Here is a 19,282-nt window from a genome sequence, read left to right as displayed (position 1 = left end):
TGTTTGCAAGTGTGCTGTAATTTCTTGTATTATCGTTTGTTCATAGTTTTTTATTTTCTTCTGTATATAGTTAAAAATTAGGTATAGCTGTCCTGTTAGGGACGTCACTGCAGTCCGGGGCATGCCCCGTTCCCCGGGCATTAAACCCTGTGCTACTTCTCACAAGCCCTTCCTGCTCAACGACCCCCATGATAGCTGTCTGAAGTGCTTAGGGAAAATGCACCGGAGGGACAAGTATAACATTTGCGAGGGCTTCAGAGCACAAACCCAGAAGGACAGGGACATACATCTAAAAGCCCGATGGTGGAGGTGTCACTGAGATCAGCCTCTCAACCATCTCATGCTGAGCACATCCGCATCGGTGCAGAGCACACCACCAGCACCAGGGCCTTCTCGGCACCACTCTGTGTCGCCCGCACCAAAGAAGCGGCAGAGGAAGCAACATTCGGAGAGTGGCCGTTCTCCAACCAAGGAAGACAAGAAAGCGGCACCAGGCACAGGATTCTTGTTGGGACAGTTGCCCACATTGGGGAGGCAAGAATCTATTTCTCCTCTCAGGGCTGTTAGCCTGCTGAGGTAACCACCTACGACTCCTGGGAGTGGGACTTCAGCTATTGGTGCTATCGATGCCAGAGGCTTTCCAGGCAGCTAAGGATCTCATGAACCCTGCCTTTGCCATCTGTGCCTACAAGCCTTCCCCTAGCAAGGGTACTGGTGTCCAGGGGAAAGCCTGCAAAGGAGCCACCACAGTAGTCCCTTGACAGGCGCCTCTCCGTACCCTGGTCACCGGCCTGAAGAAGATCCCCACCGTCACGGCACCAGTCTCAAATGACACGCTTCTGGTCCCCAACACCTATGTGATCTCTGGATGGGTGTTACTGGTACTGGTCATTGTCCTCCTGGCTCTGATCACTGACAGTATAGTACAAGGCACAGGACTCTGGACACCATTCGCCAGTGTCGTCATCATATTATTCGCCATATCACCGGCACTCCCCACCAGAGCAGTATCATTCCCATGAAGACCGGCGTCGGTCCTGCTTCCCGCAGCACCATTACCCCACATGGCGCTGACATCTCTGCCATGATCTTCGGGATCTGAAGGGGAACCTAGTGTTCGACCTCAACGGCAGCAACAATCAGGAGTACAAGTGACAGGCCCATGATTGCAGGGTGGGCTCAGGGACAGTGGCCGATTCAGTGGCCATATTGGAACCCGTGGGGAATCCCTGGAGCTCCAGGACCTTTCTTATATAAACCTTGAGGGAAATGGTCCATGGCTCCGGTGGCCCCAGCAGAGAGCGAGGGCTCGGTCTCCAACCCCAGCACCAAATTGCAGGGCTAAGCTGCAGGAATACCCCCTTCCTGCCCCAGAGGAGAAGGAAATGCCTCCCCCGCCCCTGACACTACCATCATCTTCATCAACCCCTGACGAAGTGATAGCGCAGCTCCCTCAGTTCCATTGGGTGACTTTCGGGCCCACCAGGAACTCCTCAAAAGGGTGGCTTCCAATTTGGGCCTGAAGACTGAGGTGCTGGAAAAGCCCCCAGACAGCCCCTTTAATGTACAGGCAGCCGCACTACCAGCTAGGGTTGCACTGCCAGTACACGAAGGAGTGCTCAAGGTGGTCAAAGCCCTGGCTCCGTCATCCCTACCACCAACATCAAAGAGGGCTGAAAAGAAATATTACGTCCTGGCCAATGTGTCAAATCTCTCTTCTTGCACCCACCCCCAGGGTCCTTAGTGATAGCGGCTGCAAATGAAAGAGATAGGCAGAGTCATGCCAGTTCAACCCCAAAAAACTAAGACTCAATTAAACTGGGCTTATTTGGAAGGAAAGTTTATTCCACAGCCAGTTTGCAGTTCAGGATCTCCAACCAGCAAGCATTGCTGGGGAGGTATATTTACATGGAACTCCCTATGAAAACGTAAAGACCTGCTATCACACAAGTCCAGACAGTTTGCCTCCATCTTAGAAGAGGGCAAGACTGAGCTAGGCTGACCTGCAGATGGCACTAGACGAAGCAGATTCAGTGGCAAGGTGAATGGCCTCTGTAGTCTCTGTGCAGATGCCCATGGCTGCATTTGTCAGGATTGCCTCAGGAGGTGCAGCATCCCAAGACATCCCATTTGTGGGCAACACCCTTTTTTTGGAACAGATGCCAGGCTGCACGGCCTTAAAGATTCTAGGGCCACCCTGTGCTCGCTAGGCCTATATATTATGCAGACCTCTAGGAGGCAATTCTGGCCTCCTCTGCAGCAGCCTAGATTTCCAGGGCTTTCTTGATAACGGCTCCTATAGGAGAAAAGATAGGTCCAGAGGTTGTAAGCATTGTCATCCCACTCCAACCTCCTCCGTGACCCAACCAGACCCTTCGTGTCATCCGAGTGGGCAGAGACAACCATTTTGAGGGTGCACTCGAGGACAGCACCCCTTCTCCATTTCAGGATCCACCCTGATTGTTTTCGAACTGCCTGTCTCCCTTCCTTCCCAGTTGGGCCCAGATTACTTCAGACCACGGGGTCCTCAATACCATAGCATCAGGCTATACTCTACAATTTTCCTCACTCCCTCCATCCTATCCGCCTTCCCTGTCCCTCTTCAGAGACCCCCTCACAAGCAACTTCTCGTTCCAACTCTTCTACAGATAGGTGCTATAGAGATGGTCCCTCGGGACATGGAAGGAAGGGGTTCTACTCCTGTTATTTCCTTATCTCCAAAGCAACCTAGTCTCAGACCTATCTTAGATCTGCACCGACTCAACAAATATCTCAGGAGGCTTAAGTTCCGCATGGTCTTCCTAGTTTCCATTATCCTTCCTTGTATCCAGGGGGCTGGTACACTGCCCTGGACTTAAAACATGCATATTTCCATATCTCTAATCTTTCCTGGCCACAGGAGATTCCTCCGGTTTGTGGTGAACCAAAGTCGTTATCAATTCACTGCTCTGCCTTCTGGACTTCCATCCGCCCCATGGGTTTTCACAAAGTCCATTACAGGTGAGGCTGCTTATCTGAGACATCAGGGAGTACAGATCTATCCTGACCTAGATGATTGTCTCTTCAAGGGCAGGTCACAAGCCTAAGTCCAATGAAGTCTTGACCTACAAGGGCCACCTGCCAACATGTAGGCCTAATCATAAATGAGCAAAAGTCAACCCTGTCCAGTAGGTAGAGTTCATAGGAGCGATCCTATCTATACCCAAGCCAGGGCCTTCTTCCCAGAGCCTCGGTTCTGAACCATGTCAGATCTCATCATGCACATTTAAACCTACCCTCTCACAACCACATGAAGCTGCCTCAGGCTGTTGGGGCGTATGGCGGCCTGCACTTAAGTGGTATGCCACATGCGTCCAAGGCTCAGGTCTCTGCAGTTGTGGCTGGCCTCAGTATACATCCCAAGCAGGCACAGCCTGGACATTGTGCTTACAGTTCTCCCATGTGTCCTGCTATCTCTAGACTGGTGGACAAACCTGCTACATGTGATGCAGGGCATACCCTTTGAAGGGCTGTCCCCCCTGATGACTCTGGTCTCCAATGCCTCGGATTTGGGGTGGAGTGCCCATATCGACAATTTCAGCACACAGGAACTCCGCTTGCAAGAGGACTGCGACCTCAGCATAAATGTCAGGGAGCTCAAGACCATATGCTTAGGCTGCCAAGTGTTCCTTCTCTACATAGAGGGCAAAGTGGTCCAGATTCTTACGGACATCACCGCTTTGATGTTCTATATCAACAAGCAAGGCTGTGCCCATTCATCAGTGCTGTGTAAAGAGGCTCTCCACTTGTGGAACTTCACTGTACAGAATGACATTCACATTGTAGCCTCTTGCCTCCCGGGCATCAAGAATGCTTTAGCGGACCTCCTCATTAGGTCCTTCTCATCCCACCACATGTGGTCTCTCCACCCAAAGATTACCGATATGAGCTTCCAGAAGTGGGGAACTCCCTGAGTGGACCTCATCGCATCCAAATGGAACAAGAAGCACCAGCAGTTCCACTCAGTCCACCATCTCAACAAGGATTCCCTGTCCAATGTCTCCTTTCTCCCATGGGTAGGAGCCCATGTACGCCTCATTTACGCTTTCCCGCCAATACCTCTAATCCACAAGGTCCTGATAAAGATCAAACACAACAAGGCAAACGTGATCCTTATAGTTCCCACGTGGCCGGAACAACACTGGTTCAGCATGCTACTGGAACTATTGACTGCATCCCGATAGAATTACCACTTTGGCCCAATCTCCTGTCCCAGAATCACGGTCACTTTCTGCACCGGGGCCAAGAGTCCCCACATTTGATAGTGTGGCAGCTCAGTGGCGGAATGCTAACAAGCAGGCCTGCTTAGCTCAGGTTCAGCAGGTCCTAATGGCAGCAGAAAGTCCTCGACCAGAACGACTTATGTGGCCAAATGGAAGAGGTTTTCCTATTGGGCTCTGAACTGGGAAATTATGCCACACATAGCCCTGATCCAATCTGTTCTGGACTAGTTGTTGCACTTAAAACAACAACGCCTAGCCCTCTCATCACTGAAGGTCCACCTTACAGTGATCTCAGCCTTTCATCCTCCGGTCCAAGGCAGATCTTTTTTTTCCCCCATGACATGACGGTCAGATTCCTTAAAGGCCTAGAGAAGCTGTACCTCCAAGTTAGGGATCCCATACCACTATGGTGTCTAAACCTGGTTCTATCAAGACTTGTCTTCTCACCCCTTCCCCCCCCTGACTTTACCAGGGCACAAGTCTCACTAGCAGACTTCTAGGTGCCACACAGATACCAATGCAGGACATCTGTAGCCTCTACCTGGTCCTTGGTTCATACTTTCACGTTCCATTACGCCATCACCCAGCAGGCCGGGATGACGCGAGCTTCGGGAGCATGGTTCTGCAGACAGTCCATTGGTGAACTCCAGTGCCAGAGATACTACTTGTCAGTCACCTAGAATGGAATCAACGTGAGAAAGCACTCGAAGAAGAAAGGACAGTTAATCACTTTGTAACTGTTGTTCTTCGAGATGTGTTGCTCATGTCTATTCCGTGACCCGTCCTCCATCCCCGCTGTCGAAGTTGATGGCAAGAAGGAACTGAGAGGGTGCCGGGCTGGTGGCGCCTCATGTACCAGCGCATGAGCACGGGGCACCAGAGCCGGCCATACGGATACTGCTAAGGCAAAATATTCCCGGTAGCCATACACATGGTGTGTATACACCTAGAGTGGAATGGACATGAGCAACACATCTCCAAGAACAACAGTTACAAGGTGAGTAACCGTCCTTTAGCCAGTCTCTGATCTCCTGTGAAAACGAATTCCATAAATTATTCTAATGTTCTGTATTAAAGCAATTTTTATTTCTAATGAAGGCATTTATTCTTTTCTTCTATGCAGAAGCAATATAATTATGTGAACCCCAAATCATGTTTCTCTTGCCAAGAAAAGCCAGTTGGCTATGCTTTAGTACTGACCTTTAAAAATGATTGTTCCCACATCTTGAGGAATGTTTCTTCCAGCAATGGATCTGCAATGTCCAAAGTAGTTTTGTATTTCAAATTTAAATGGTGTGATATAACGAGGGCAGAAGGCGGTAGGAGAGTGCTCAAAGGGAGGTATGTAAGCCCCAGAATGTTCAGGGCTCTGTTCCCTGCAGACTAGCTAGAAGTCATTAGGGGTCAATTAGGAGCAGCTGAGGCCAATTAAGGACCAGCCAGGTGCTTCATAAAAACCCTCTGCTCCAGACAGACAGGGTGTGAGCTGGAGTAATAGGAGTGCTGTGCTGTGCTGTGCGTGTTGTGTGGAGGAGCTGAAGAAGGTACCGGGCTCAAGAAGCCAGAAGGACGGGTTGGGGGAAATTAACCCGGGGGGGGGGAAACTGCAGCTGTGAGCATGGTGCCAGCAGCATATAGCTACTACTCACAGGGCCCCTGGGCAAGCAGGTGGGCCTGGGTCCCTTCCCCCCCTCTCGCCTTCCAGGGAGATGGGGTAACTGGTGATGCCCTAGCCCACTGCAACAGGCAAGAGCGTGAGACCCACTAGGGTGAAGCCGGCCATTTGCCACAATGGTCAAGCATTTACTTTTTCTGTGGGCAACACAGTGTTCTCAACTACAGGAAGAGCAGTCTTTCCAGTAACTATAGATTTTTAAAATGAGGAATAATGCATAAATACTACCCACGATAAACTCCAGTGAAATACTGCTGTTGTCACTGTTTCACCAGGGAAGGGAAGAAGTTTAGAATTTAACTAGAGTGGACTTTTTCCTGAGTCATGGTTCCTTTCCTAACTTAACAAAGGAGAATATGTAGCCCATCCCAGCACCACCTCTTCTGTAAATGTATGTACAATTTTATGTATATAATGCTACATCGTGTTTTTTATTTGTATGCACAAACCCCTATGGTATGTGCCTGCATGCCCCCTATATGTAATAGCTACAAACATGAGAGAGAGAGAGCAAAATCCGGTATTTTTTCCCTGATCTGAGGTTGAAAACAACAGCGATCTATGCTACTAGTCAACATCTTCCCTTCAACTTGAGTTTGCATTGCTTGGCATTGCCCAAACAGCTCCTAATGGAGCTTAATAATGCCAGAAGGAAACAGGCACGGGGCCTTTATATATATTTATTGTAAAGCCCTGATTAATTGAACTTTGGTTAACCACCTCATTTAGTGAACCAAAGCTCCATTCCATCCTCTGGCGCTACAATGTGTGTTTTACTGCACTCGGAGTTCCAAAAACCTGGAGCAAAGTGAGGAGTTGCCAGACAGCTTCCTCTAATGGCTGAAAGTGTCAGCTCCAGTCCATAATGGAAAGACCGCTTTGGAGAAATGACTGGCTTTCGAAGGGGCAGCTGTAGTTACAAATCTATCCTGCATCCTCTGGACCCCCCTGACTTTTCAGATGTTTTGGCTGCTCCTCAATACAAACTTATCTCTGATTTAAGTGAAGGCTAGAACTAAACTTTTCACTACGCCTGCTTTGTTTAAACAAAAATGTCATCCTTTATTACCCAGAATAAAGCATTGCAGAAAAGCTGGTGGTTTTGTTCAGTGGTATATTTGACATGAAGTGACACATCCTGGCCCAGAAAACATTTAGCAGTGTCACCTGCCTTGTTCTGATTGGGTAAATATTCAGTGATGCACAGGGACTCAGCTGTACAACTCCCATGTTTAAAGGAAATAACACTGCTAAATTCCCACGTATCGAGTTGAATAGTTATCCCTAAGTGTGCACTAACAAACTGCTTTTCATGTACCTGAATTCCTGATAGCCTTGATGTGAAGACTTTACAGCAAACTATTTTATGGGGGGAAAAAAGCCCCTTCCAGGGATGTATCCATAGAGCCCTGCGCAGTTACCACTGATGCAGATCCAAATTTTTGTAATTAAGTTGTATCTGCTCCGTGATTCGCACTCCACCTTTTATATGCATCAGCATCCTGAGCAGCGGTTTTCCACGAAGCATCTATGGCCCCTTGGAGGGCTGTGAAATGTTTTCTAGCAGTCCCGCGGGACTGAAGCCATGCCAGGGCTTGAGGCTTTAGCCCTGTGGAGTTGGGTCTCCAGGCTTCAGTCCTGCGGGTGGAACCCCAGTTAAAAACCACTGCTCTAGAGCCCTGTGTAGATTTAAAAAAAAAAATGGATCCACATCTGATACATGGAGATAGTAAACAAAGAACATCATCTATGGATGCGGATATCCCTGGCTATAATGCGGATATCTGGATTTGCAGGGTTCTATGTATCCGCATGTCCCTTAATCCAAAAACTTGGAAGTATTTCAGCTGCAGTTGCAATAGTACTTAATGTGAGAGTCAGAAATGTAGTGTCCTTTTATAACACTTTCTTGCACTCACGTGTCTACCTAAATCTGTGCTTTCATCTGCTTTCATTCGTATGTCTGTTTTTATAAACCTTATAGCTTCATCGTCTGGTGGTATTAATGATTCATTTCTTTTCCAAATATGCTGAGAATTTCCAATGGGGAAAGGTCATTGCATGATTGATTATACATTAGAAGTTAAGAACATAGGAGTGGAAGGAACTGCCTTGGTCACTGACTCCAGTCTCAACTATTGCACGCAACCCAGTAATAAAATCAAGTTGTCCACCTCATTTCCTAGAGTCTACAACTTTGATTTCCTAGTGCTCTTTATCTATTTGTGGAATGCATATTTCCATTGTGTGTAGAATTTCAGTTCAATACAGTATGCTTTAGTCCACATTAGAGGATTTTTTTTCACGCCTCAAGACAGTTTCTTTAATTGCAAGCAATTTTGTAACTTGTGCTGCAGGCCTTGTATATGACACCTTGATGCTGAAACACCAGTGTACCTGTGGAAACACAAACAGCCACCCAGAGCATGCAGGGAGAATCCAGAGCATCTGGTCCAGGCTTCAGGAGACAGGCCTCCGTGGCAAGTGTGAGGTAATAAGTACCACCACTGGAACAGGAAGACATGTTGTTGCAGTCATGTGTTTGGGGGTGGGTAGGGAACAAATCTGGCATTTTGATTCTGCTGCAGGATTTCATGTGTGTGCATTTTAAGGGACTAACATTCTGTTTTGGAAGACCAGCATACTCAATTTGCAACTTGGATCTCTGATTGCCACATGGACACACAAATTTGTACCAGATTCTGTTTGTCAATTTTCATGAATCTGGCTGTGGGCTGGGTTATGCCAAATGTGTCTTATGTTTAATCCATGCATACATGACTGTCTCGATTTGTCTGTTTGTATCTGCCATGAATACTTTTCTGGCTGTCCAATTTCATTGCATTATCGTGACTGTTACAATCACAAAATTCATAGAACTCCATGATGTATGTCCGGCCAATAGTTATTGCAGTATTTGCAGGAGGAGTCAGTCACATAACTTTCTGGAGTTACTCTCACTAAAGTGAAATACTGATCTAGCATTGACTCTTGCAGGAGTTTAAGATCTGTTGCTATTGTAAGTTGTTTTTTGCATTTTAACCTCAAGTTATAACAACAGGATTTATTGGTTAAACTCTATCCTCAATTTTTTATTTTCATTGCTTGTGTGGCATTTTTTCCTTTTAATATTGTTGTGAACTTGATGTTCTATCTAAGATCGAGGTCTTGGAAAAGGAGGAGGGGTTTATGGGCCCACACATCAGAGAATCAATCTGGTTAATTTAGTTGCCCGTCTCTGCTCTGGAGACTAGGAGCAGACTAACCAAGGCACACAGATGTGACTAAATTCCTATAATATTGGTTTATCCTGAGGAAACTGTATATCCCGCAGCTTTCTCCGATTAAGGTGGTCTGGTTCAAAACAATTTTTGAGCAGTAAGGAAGGTTAACCACTTGGGGGCAGCATTGTCATGAGCTAAACTTGCAGTGCTTGCATCTTTCTTGTTCTCTGCATAGATAAACAGAGTCAAGACTGGTTTGTGTCTGAAAAGTCAAATTGCATTGAACTTTGGGATTATTCTCTCTCTGTTTTTTGAAAAAATACACAAGACAAACAAACACTTGTCATTTAGGTCAGTTTTTTAGAAGCAATACTTAAACCATGCAGTATTAATTGCCTCATCTCCTACCTCTGTATCTCCTCCTGGCTACAAAGTTCTTTGATCTGTAAAAGTTTAAACAACTGTTACCCTCTTTAATTTGGCCCTTCACACTGCTCCCAAGGGTGGAAATCTTGGAGTTATGTTTGACACTCAACTTTTTTCCTCCCACGTTTCCCTGGTCTGTAATTATCTTCTGAACATTGGTAGGCTTCAACCTTATCTTGACCCTGCCTCTTCTGAAAGCCTTAACCATGTGTTAATCACATCTTGTCTTTCCTTTCACAATGTTCTTTTTCTGTCCTTCCTCAATCTCTAGTCTGTAAATGTCAGGATGCCCAGAATGCTGTGGCTCCACTAGCACTGAGATTCTAGTCTTCTTCCTTCTTCTTCTCCACTGCTTTCCTAGTTATCTCCAAACCTGTCCCACAGTCCCCTTCCTTATCTTCAAAATGGTGCCTGGATTTGCTACTCCACTTCCCTCCTCCCCTGGCTCATTTGCCTCCTTGCCACCCACTCACTTCACTCCTAATCTTGGCAGTCCTTCTTTTCCTTCCCTCTGAGCCACTCTAATTAGGATCACTCATTAACTTGTACTGACCCACTGATTCTTCTCGCTGGAACTCTTTTCTTCTTGCTTTCAAGCCATTGAGTCACTTCCTCTCTCTTCTTAAAATGCTCCTGTGGGTTCCAGCTGTGTAAAAGGTTACACATCGGTGAGCTGTTACAAACCAATATATTGTATACATAGTTGTATTTAGGCAATATCAGAATGCAGGATTCAAGGTGTCTATTAAAAAGTCACTGGGAGGAAGAATGCTCAGGTTTGACGGGCTTGTGCTAGCATGTTGCAGTCGGCCTGTCCCTTGTTTGCACTGACTCCAGCTAACCTTTTTGTCTTCCCCATGAGCCTGGGCTGAACTGCAAACTTTTGCAGATATCAAGCTTCATCTGTCGGCCTTATGTCAGGGAACTTGAATGATCTAGAAGGAATTGGTAGGAGTGTCCTAGAATTTGGCTTAATTTTTCATCCCTGACATTGGAAGGAGTCTAAGCATGTTATGTGCTTATGAAATATAAAAAAGTACATTAAAAGTGTTATAGTTGTAAAGTGAAGATCTGAGGTGTGCTCATTTCCCCAAAGTATGTATAGAACTACGTGTTTCCTGAGAAGAATGCAATACATTTTAATAGAAATAAATCAGAAAGATTTCAACAACATGGAATCTATAGTATTTTCTAGGATATTATTTAGAAGAGAGAATGGTGTTTCTAGCCTCCCAGTGGGCAGACTTTGTATTACACATGTAGGGTCAAGTCCTCAACTGCTGTTAATGGGAGTTCTCCTTTGAAATCAGCAGAGATGCAGCTGTTTACACCAGAAGAGGATCTGGAGAATTGCTACCATTGGACTCTATTTGTGCCCAGTCAGATAATACATTGTGTTACACTGTATTATTTCAGTATAACTCTTAAAAGGCAGCAATTGAGCACAAGTCATTTAAATTATCTAGTGAAGAAGAATGGCATCTAGGCAGGGGGGAAACATAAGTAATGAAAGGATAAAGGAATAATTTAAACAGATTCATCACGAGCAGGAAGGGAAGGGAAAATTTTTCTTGGCAGTTATTTTCAAATTTGTTGGGGCTAGTGTTTTTGTAGCTACTGTGAATAAGGCTTGCAGCAAAGTTTTGAGGCAAAATCCCCTCTGATTAGCTTGGTTTGTGTACCTCACTTTATGCCCTACAGTGTTGTCTGAAACAGATGTTGCCTGCGTACAGTTTACTAGGTGTCATGGTGGCTCCTTTGGTCGTGCACACTTCTCTGGAATATTATACGTTGTAGTTGCCCCTGATTTTGAGCCCTCAGCCAGCGGTGAGACTTCTGCAGGTGCCGAATGGTTGGAACTATTACTGTCTTCTGAATGAGATGTGAACCACATCCTTACAGGTTCTGTAGTCCTGATGGCTGCCCTCATGGAAAATTAAAGATTGCATGGCAGTCGTTGTCTTGTGCTCCCATATACACCTCTTCACGAGTTCTAGGAACAGTTTGGTCCTAATTTTAGCTGATGCTTTGCATTTGGAAGTGCCTTTCTGTTTTAGAAGATTTTTAAATGGTACATTTTGGACTCATAAATTATTGCTAAAATGCAGGAATATGGGAGTTCTAATAAGTTGTCCCTTCTTGGTCTAGGCTGCAGTGGGTCTGCACAAGAGGTGTGTAATCTGCTGTGTACTTTGCGAAGTCGTGCTATCTGGAAAATGCCAAAGTTCATTCTATTCTAAATGAAAACCATAAAATAATTTAACTCCTCATTTTAAAGACATTGTGACCAAAAATACCCCAACCATATTAGAATAAATTCTCAACCACCTAAAACACCTATGTTTTTACACTAATTTATTTTATAAACAAAGCAACTTTTGCATCAAATGCGGACCCAAAAATTCACCTTTCCATGTCCCCAAACATAACACTTTCTTGTCCAAGCTGTGTATTTCCTTTGTGACATTTTAGAGAAGGTTACAAGTTCCTACTTTAAAATGGAAAGTCTGACTGACTTCCTTAACTCCAGAAAGCTACTGCTTTTTCCATGGCATGAGAGAGAATCCAAATGCCATTTTCATGGTCGGTAAAGTTCACTTGTGTGGGGGGCCAGGCCAAAATCTGTGCACTGTTGAAGTCTCTCTCAGCACTTCAAAATAGCACTTCATTCGTGCACAGGCCTTCTGCTGACTCACTGCACAGGGGTGAATTTCAGTCATAGCAATTAGACCCAAGTGAAAGTGAGAGTAAGCCTTGCCCAGAATACAAGCTGAACCTGTTTTGAAATTTGGGAAAAGGTCCAGTTTGTGAGTGAAATCCTGGCCCCATTGAAGTCAATGGGAGTTTTGCATCTACACTTCCTGATTTCAGCTGTAAATCACAGCATGGAGGAGAAACATTGCTCTGTTTTTTCTAGCATAGCCTAAATCAGGTTGGAATCTCAAATTTAATCTTGCATGATCTCCACCCCAATTTGGATTAACCTTTAATTGCTTTTCTGTAGAGAAGCCCCAAATTCTTTGCCGTTCAGCTATTAGTTATGGTGAGATTTCTTTGTGCAGGTTTGGAACGCTCTTCTTTCATCAGTAGGCAACTTATGTGGCGGACTCTTATTCCTGGAAATAGTTTATACCACTAAATCCTGACACGTCAATAGGAGAATAGCTGCTGTGTGATTCATTAAATGTTCTGCAGCATGTATTTTTAAAAAAATTATTTTATATATAAATCCAATCTTGTGATTAATGGGATTAAGCCGAAATCCTTCTCATGACTAAAACTGCATTTTCTGTGAGTAAACAAAATCAGAATTTTTGCATAAGTTTTAGAAAAATTTGTCAGTAAAAATTTGTTTTTAACCTGTAATTTAAATCAAACAAGCCCATAGTGCTGTATAACTTCCAAGGGTATTTCCTTTTTGCCAAAGGGAAAATAAGACAAGCTAGGTAATTGTAACAAGTACAATTTCATCACTTCTTTCCTTTCCCTCTGCAGTGTATTCGTGGAAGAAAAGCAACTCTAGAAGAGCTACAGACAGTTCACTCGGAGGCGCATACGTTACTGTATGGCACAAACCCTCTGAACAGACAGAAACTGGACAGCAAGAAACTTCTAGGTACTTCAGGAGGGTCATGCTTCCCTTCCTCTTCAGTCCTACATTCATAAAATAACTCAGTTAGCTATAACCACTGACCCTGGCAGTTATTGGGTGTACACCAGTCTGAACGTCACAAGTGATCTCTGCTGCGTTTCAGTGGGACAGGTGATAAGATGTTTGGTTTCCTTTTCCTTCCAGGTTACATCTACACTGGGGGAAGGAAAACCCACGACTGTGCGTCTCTGAGCTTGGATCAGCTGACTGTGCCCAGCGCTTCAGGGCTAAAAGTAGCAATGTAGATGTTCCTATTCAGGTGGGAGCCTTCTCCCGCACTGGATTTCCAAGTCTGGACTCCAGCCCGACTGGGAACATCTACGCTGCTATTTTTATCCTCGTAGTGTGAGTGTGAGTCAGTTGACCCAGGCTCCTAAGACTCACTGCCATGGTTTGTTTTTTGTTGTTGAGTTTTGGTTTTGGTTTTTTCCCTCTATTTAAAGTGCCAAAGACCTGGAGAGACTGCCACCGATGAGGACAAGTTAGTTCAGTCTCCATACCCATTTTATCTTTGGACTTTCTGCCATGCCCTGTTAGTGCTCATTTCACCAAGTTAGTTCCTGGAAGCTGGGTGGGAAAAGGAAGATCTGCAGAGTAAATGCTTGTTGCTAGGCTGTTTTCCAAGTATTATCAACTGGGTAGAAAAGCATTCACTGTAGTTGTATAGTGGATTCCCTGAGGTTATTTTTTCCCTTTGAAGACTGGAGCCTCTCTGAGTAGGAAAATATCAATTAGTCATGGACTGTATACTTTCCCTCTTTCCTACTGTACAAACTAGAGATTGCTGCTCAGAAAAAAACTGTACCGGTATCACCTAAGTCACATTTAAATCAATGTCTTACCTGAGTATACTCATGCAGACACTTTCCCTTCACTTTTTTTTTTGTAATTTTCAAGTGCCTGTTTACAGCATCTGGAGATGGGTTTGAATAACAGTTTTGGAAGTTCTCATCTGAGAGTCAGGAGTAAAAGCCATGGTCATGGAGTCTGCAGTTTGAGAAAACATGAGCTGGGATTGACTTCAGTTTGAATGGTGTGACAAAGGGATTAACCTGTTGGTTTTCAGTGGCAATAACACTCAGAGCAAGAGAACTGGCAAGGCTTTGCTACAAGTTCAGTAGATATGTAAGATCTCCAAAGAGGGAAAACTATACAGTACGTGTTTAAAAATCTAATGGGCGCTGTGGTTATTGCTAAATTTGACACAGCTACCACCTCTTCAAAATCCAGAGAAATTTGAGTTGCAAAACTACTGGTTCTTCTGGCTGAGTTGATGGCATCACCATTAACACGCACAGTGCAAAATAGTCAAACATCATGTATTTGACAGTATAAAACTTTCTCTGTGGTACACACGATATTTACCAGTCCAAATAAACAACAAGTACATCTTCTCTCCCACCGGATCATGACTTTACCACGTTTATTAAATGAAACCAAGGGTGCCATCACAGCACCTGTGCAGTGGTGCTGTGTGTGGGCAGTGCTCATAGGAGTATAAAAATTGCCAGGCTGGATTAGAATCATTGTCCATTTAGTCCAGTATCCTGTCTCTGAGGGTGGCCAGCACCAACTGCTTCAGAGGAAGGTGGAAAAAACTGCATAGTAGGCAGATATGGACTAATCTGCTCCCATAAAGGTCACATCCTAATCCCTAATAATAAGAGATTGTCTTAAATTTTGAGGCGTGAGGTTTAATATCCTTTCCAATCTACTTCTTTCCATACCGTTGTTATAACGGGATATTCTTGTTATGCATATAAGTAATATAAAATCATATTTATACAGTGTAAATTTATTATAAAATTCCCTCTTTGAATCTTGCTAAATTCTTGGCCTCGATAATCTCCCGTGGCAATGAGTTCCATGGTCAAATTATGCAGTATCTGAAAAATTATCTCCTTTGAACAGTTTTCCGGTTGACAGCTTTCAGTTTATTTAAATGTTCCTAAGTTCTTCTGTTACAAGTCAGGGAGAACAAAATCTCCCAATCTACCTTTCATTATTTTATATACTTTTATCATGTCCCCTCTTTTATCATTTCACTGTTAGAAAATTGTCTTGGGAGTCACTCAATGTAAAATGCCTCTAGGGACACTGTTTGCTTTCTATAAGGTGGTGGTTGTGAAAAAAATAATTTTAATGGTTTTACTCAGATGTTTTCATGATGAGCACACTTACAGATTTTGACTATTTAGAAACATAGTGCCATCTTAAGATTCCTGATTGATATAAAGTATTTTATCAACAATAATCAGGATAGATAAAAATCAGTCACTTTAAAAAGAAATGAATTTTTTCATTTCATTTCAACCAGATAATCGTCATCTAGTAAATAAGAACAGTCATTCACCATTTTCTAACAGATGATTTTATTTTTTTTAAACACTAAGACCCTGAATAAGTTTATATTAAGCTATATAATTGTTTAAATAAATGTGTGTAGATGTAGTATATCTTACTGGTTAGTAAATTAGTACCAAATTATACCAGTCAGTTGGACTCTACCTTTCTTTAGGAAAGTAACTAAAAAAATACAAATGTAGAACAAGATTAAAACAGATTATTTAAATCAAGGTTTCCTGCTTGCTGATTTTAAATCCTGATTAAAATTGGTGATGTAAATTCCTATGATTTGAATCAACCATCATTGATGCTGATACTAGAAGGGCCCCAAAATAGGCCATTATAAATGTTTTATTAATAGTCCGTAATCCATGAGACGTCTTTCAGAAATCTGTCATTATTTCTACATTGTCTATTTGATATTTGCAGCTATCCATTTACCTGCACTTAGGTTTATAGCTGCCTCCTCCAGCTGCAATCCAAATTAAAATAATGGTCACGAATATTAGACCTTTCAACTTTGCTACATTACCAAGAAGAGACTAATCTACCACCCGACAGTGGCCTGCAGTAATACTTCTTATTACTAAAAATCACTAACATCTGAAGTTCACACAGGGTCACATACTACCTTTATTTTTATATAGAAATCCTGTTGTGGCCACAAGATTGCCACGTAATTAAAAAGAGGAAAAAGTGGCCCTGGCTTGGTAAAGCTAGTGATACATCCTGCAACCTCATCACAAAAGTAATTAGGCCTATAAAACCAAACATGTAAAACTGTGTTTTCACTTAGCAGTCAGAAGAAAGTTTCTGAATCAAAATTTCCAAACACTTGAGTAATTTTAAGACAAAAAAAGAAATACACAAACATCAATTAGACAGGACTATGAAACAATCTGGCTTTGAACACTTGTATAAACTAATCAGAATAAGGAAAAACTTGTTTCCAAGAATTCCTTGCTTTTTCACTTCAGAAACATATCCTCCTAAACACAGAGCATGTTGTATGAACCCTGTTTGAAGAATAGTTTGATAATACTGACTTCCATTCCGTTTCACTCCTCTGTCACCTGACTATACCGCAGGGAGAAGATATCTTTCAGGCAGGAACCGTTTTCGTTCTGAGTTTATACAGTGCCTAGCACAAGAAGGCCCTCATCCATGATTGAGGCTGCTAGGTGCTGCCCCAGGACAAATAACGAAGAAAGTGCGTTCTCAATTTGTATTGTGATCTGGAATGTCAAACGACAAATGCTGAGTAACTTAGAAAACTGGTATTTGTCCTAATTGTCTTAGGGAAAGTACACATCTCTTTCGCATACACTTCTTGCCTTTGCGGCATGGAATGAAGGTCCCTTGCTGAGATTATCTGGGTATATCTCATTTAATCATTTCCCTGCCATTGCTGGGGCCTCAGGCATTGGTGCACCTTGGCTCCTCCTGTTCTTTGCATGTGACACATAGTAGTTTAGTCTCCTGTGGACTGTGATACTGTGGTCTAATTTTGGTTATTGGATTTAGTGTGTGGGTGATGATGGTGGCCGTTGCTATACAGGAGATCAGACTACATGATGTGGTAGTCCCTTCTGGCCCTAAACTCTGACAATTTGGACAATTTTGCCACCTGTACAAGTTTTTTGATTTATGTTTTCTGAGCAAACAAAACTACAAGGGAGATCTTAGATTCTGCCATTTACGATGACAGTTTTTAAATTTAAACCCCGAAAGGCATTCCTCCTTGACATTCACAATGATCAGTCACATTCACAGCACTTAACTGGAAAGACACATAAGTAGCTGCTGGAAAAGAGCAGAGATTCCACAGACTTTGTGCTTGGGAGGAGGTTGTGGTAGGGATGGGGAGGATATCTGTGAGATAATCATGTCTTTCTGGTTGAGACAGGAAAGCAGAGAAATAGAAGAAATGGGGTTAAAATATTGGGGATACTTGTATGTAAAGATGCTTAATTAGAGGAAGGCAAAAGTAACTGGTAAAATAGATAGAGAGAAAAGAAGACTGGGTGCAGAAGAGAGGTGGGGAAAGGAGGAATGGAGTGAAAACAAGGGGAGGAGATGGAGTGAAAGTAAATGATAACGGAAGGAATGGCTGAAGACACGATGCCTGAGCAATATGTTATGGAAATGATATGTTTTGTAGTACAAACCAGCCAACCAAAATACATTGACACATTCTCTAGCGGGATATTATTTTCATTTAGCAAAGCTAGTTTTCATCACTTAATTCAGAGAGACAGAAATTTTGAATCTAATATTAACCCAATCCAGCTCCCATACAACAAAGAACCCCCTGCTGAAGAGTGCAGCGATGTGGGATTTCTACCCCCGGGCCCATCTGAGCCCAGAGAAGCCTAATGTCATTGGAGCCTAACATCCTTGGTGCCTAACACCAAGATAAATACAACTCTTAAACCTTTTGTTACAGCAAATCAGGAGTCTCCTGTTGAGCAAACAGGGAGAAAGAGTGAGTGAGAGATGAGCTTGATAGAGAGTAAGGTTTGTGACAGAAATAAATTGGTTGTAAGAATAACATTCATGGGTAATGGGTTGGAGCCAGTGTAGTGCTGTACCATGTATTCTAGCTACGTACCACAGCTCAGCTAGGGAGCCATTTTAGGGAGCTGGAGCATGCAGCACCCATGGGAGAGCCCAGTAGTTCTGAGCATACAAGAGAATTCCCACCTTGCCAGGTAGCTTATTTTCCCAGGGTTACAGGGCACTGGATGCGTGGCTCATTCCCAAGCCATGTGTCTATCCTTGACCTTAACGGCATCTGTTACCACCACCTCCCCACACTGCCTGGTTGGCCTCTCCTGGTGTGCAGCTCATGCTTTTGTCATGGTTCTGACATGCACGGCACATGTGGCTTCCAGCATTTACTGTTCTGTGTAGCAATAGCCATAAAGGCAAATGAAAAGGGCACATCATCACAGCACAATGTGGCTGCCAATCATCCTGCAAAGAGAGAAATTAAATTGAGGATCTGACATCCAAGGATGCATGGGGTTGGGTTGCTTGGAGGGCGGGGGGGAGGGGAGGTAGGAAAGAAGCAGCCTGTTAGAAATAGGATAAAACTCCAGGGTTCATAAGCCTAGCTGGGACATGACTTTGGAATGGGGACACTTCCAGAAGACCCATGTAGATAGCCAGCTTTTTGGAGCAGGGATATGGGAGAATGTCTTTAACAAACCAGTATTGGTTTAGAGTTTACTTTTGCCATGGATCTAGTGCCAATGAGAACAGCTGCCTTTGATGTGTTTGAAAAAAATTGGTTTGCCAGTTTGAGACGTTATAAGCTGATGAATATTCCTGAAAGCAAGCCCATTTCTGCTTATTGTGCTTTCTTAATTTATGATCTTTTTTTTTTTTAAATATGTCAAAGGACTAAACCCACAGCAAGTTGGAAGCTGTGTTTGAATTACTGGGATGCAGAGAATTTTAACTTTTGTTAATACAGCTATGTATACTACTATTCATGCAATTAAAATGATCAACTGATTTTGTTTGAACTTTCCTCCTGAAATTGGTCTGTGAGTTGAGACTTTCAGCCCAAAAGGAGCAGTTTAGAAAGCTGAGAGAAGGAAAATAAGGGTTTTGCATGGAATGATTTACAATTTATGTTCTTGACAGCTGTGATGTCATTCATTCTAGTAGCTCTTTCAGAGAAAGCAGGATG

General features: G+C 43.5%; 1 protein-coding gene across 3 annotated transcripts in view; it reads left to right on the top strand.

The window, feature by feature from the left end:
• Positions 1–19,282, top strand: part of HDAC4 (histone deacetylase 4) — a 403,085-nt gene that overhangs the window by 327,866 nt on the left and 55,937 nt on the right. For all 3 annotated transcript variants that reach the window (XM_067548627.1, XM_067548626.1, XM_067548628.1), the window contains exons 15-16: positions 8,295–8,428; positions 13,083–13,203. In XM_067548627.1, the coding sequence (XP_067404728.1) occupies positions 8,295–8,428; positions 13,083–13,203 (255 nt within the window). The remainder of the gene's footprint in view (positions 1–8,294; positions 8,429–13,082; positions 13,204–19,282) is intronic.

Source organism: Emydura macquarii, unplaced genomic scaffold (assembly GCF_026122565.2).
Source record: "Emydura macquarii macquarii isolate MOO-44397 ecotype Brisbane River unplaced genomic scaffold, CSIRO-AGI_Emac_v2 contig_1253, whole genome shotgun sequence".
NCBI classification, from domain to species: Eukaryota; Metazoa; Chordata; order Testudines; family Chelidae; genus Emydura; species Emydura macquarii.
The sequence above is the reverse complement of the archived record's forward strand: the minus strand, read 5'-3'. Positions and strand labels throughout refer to the sequence as shown.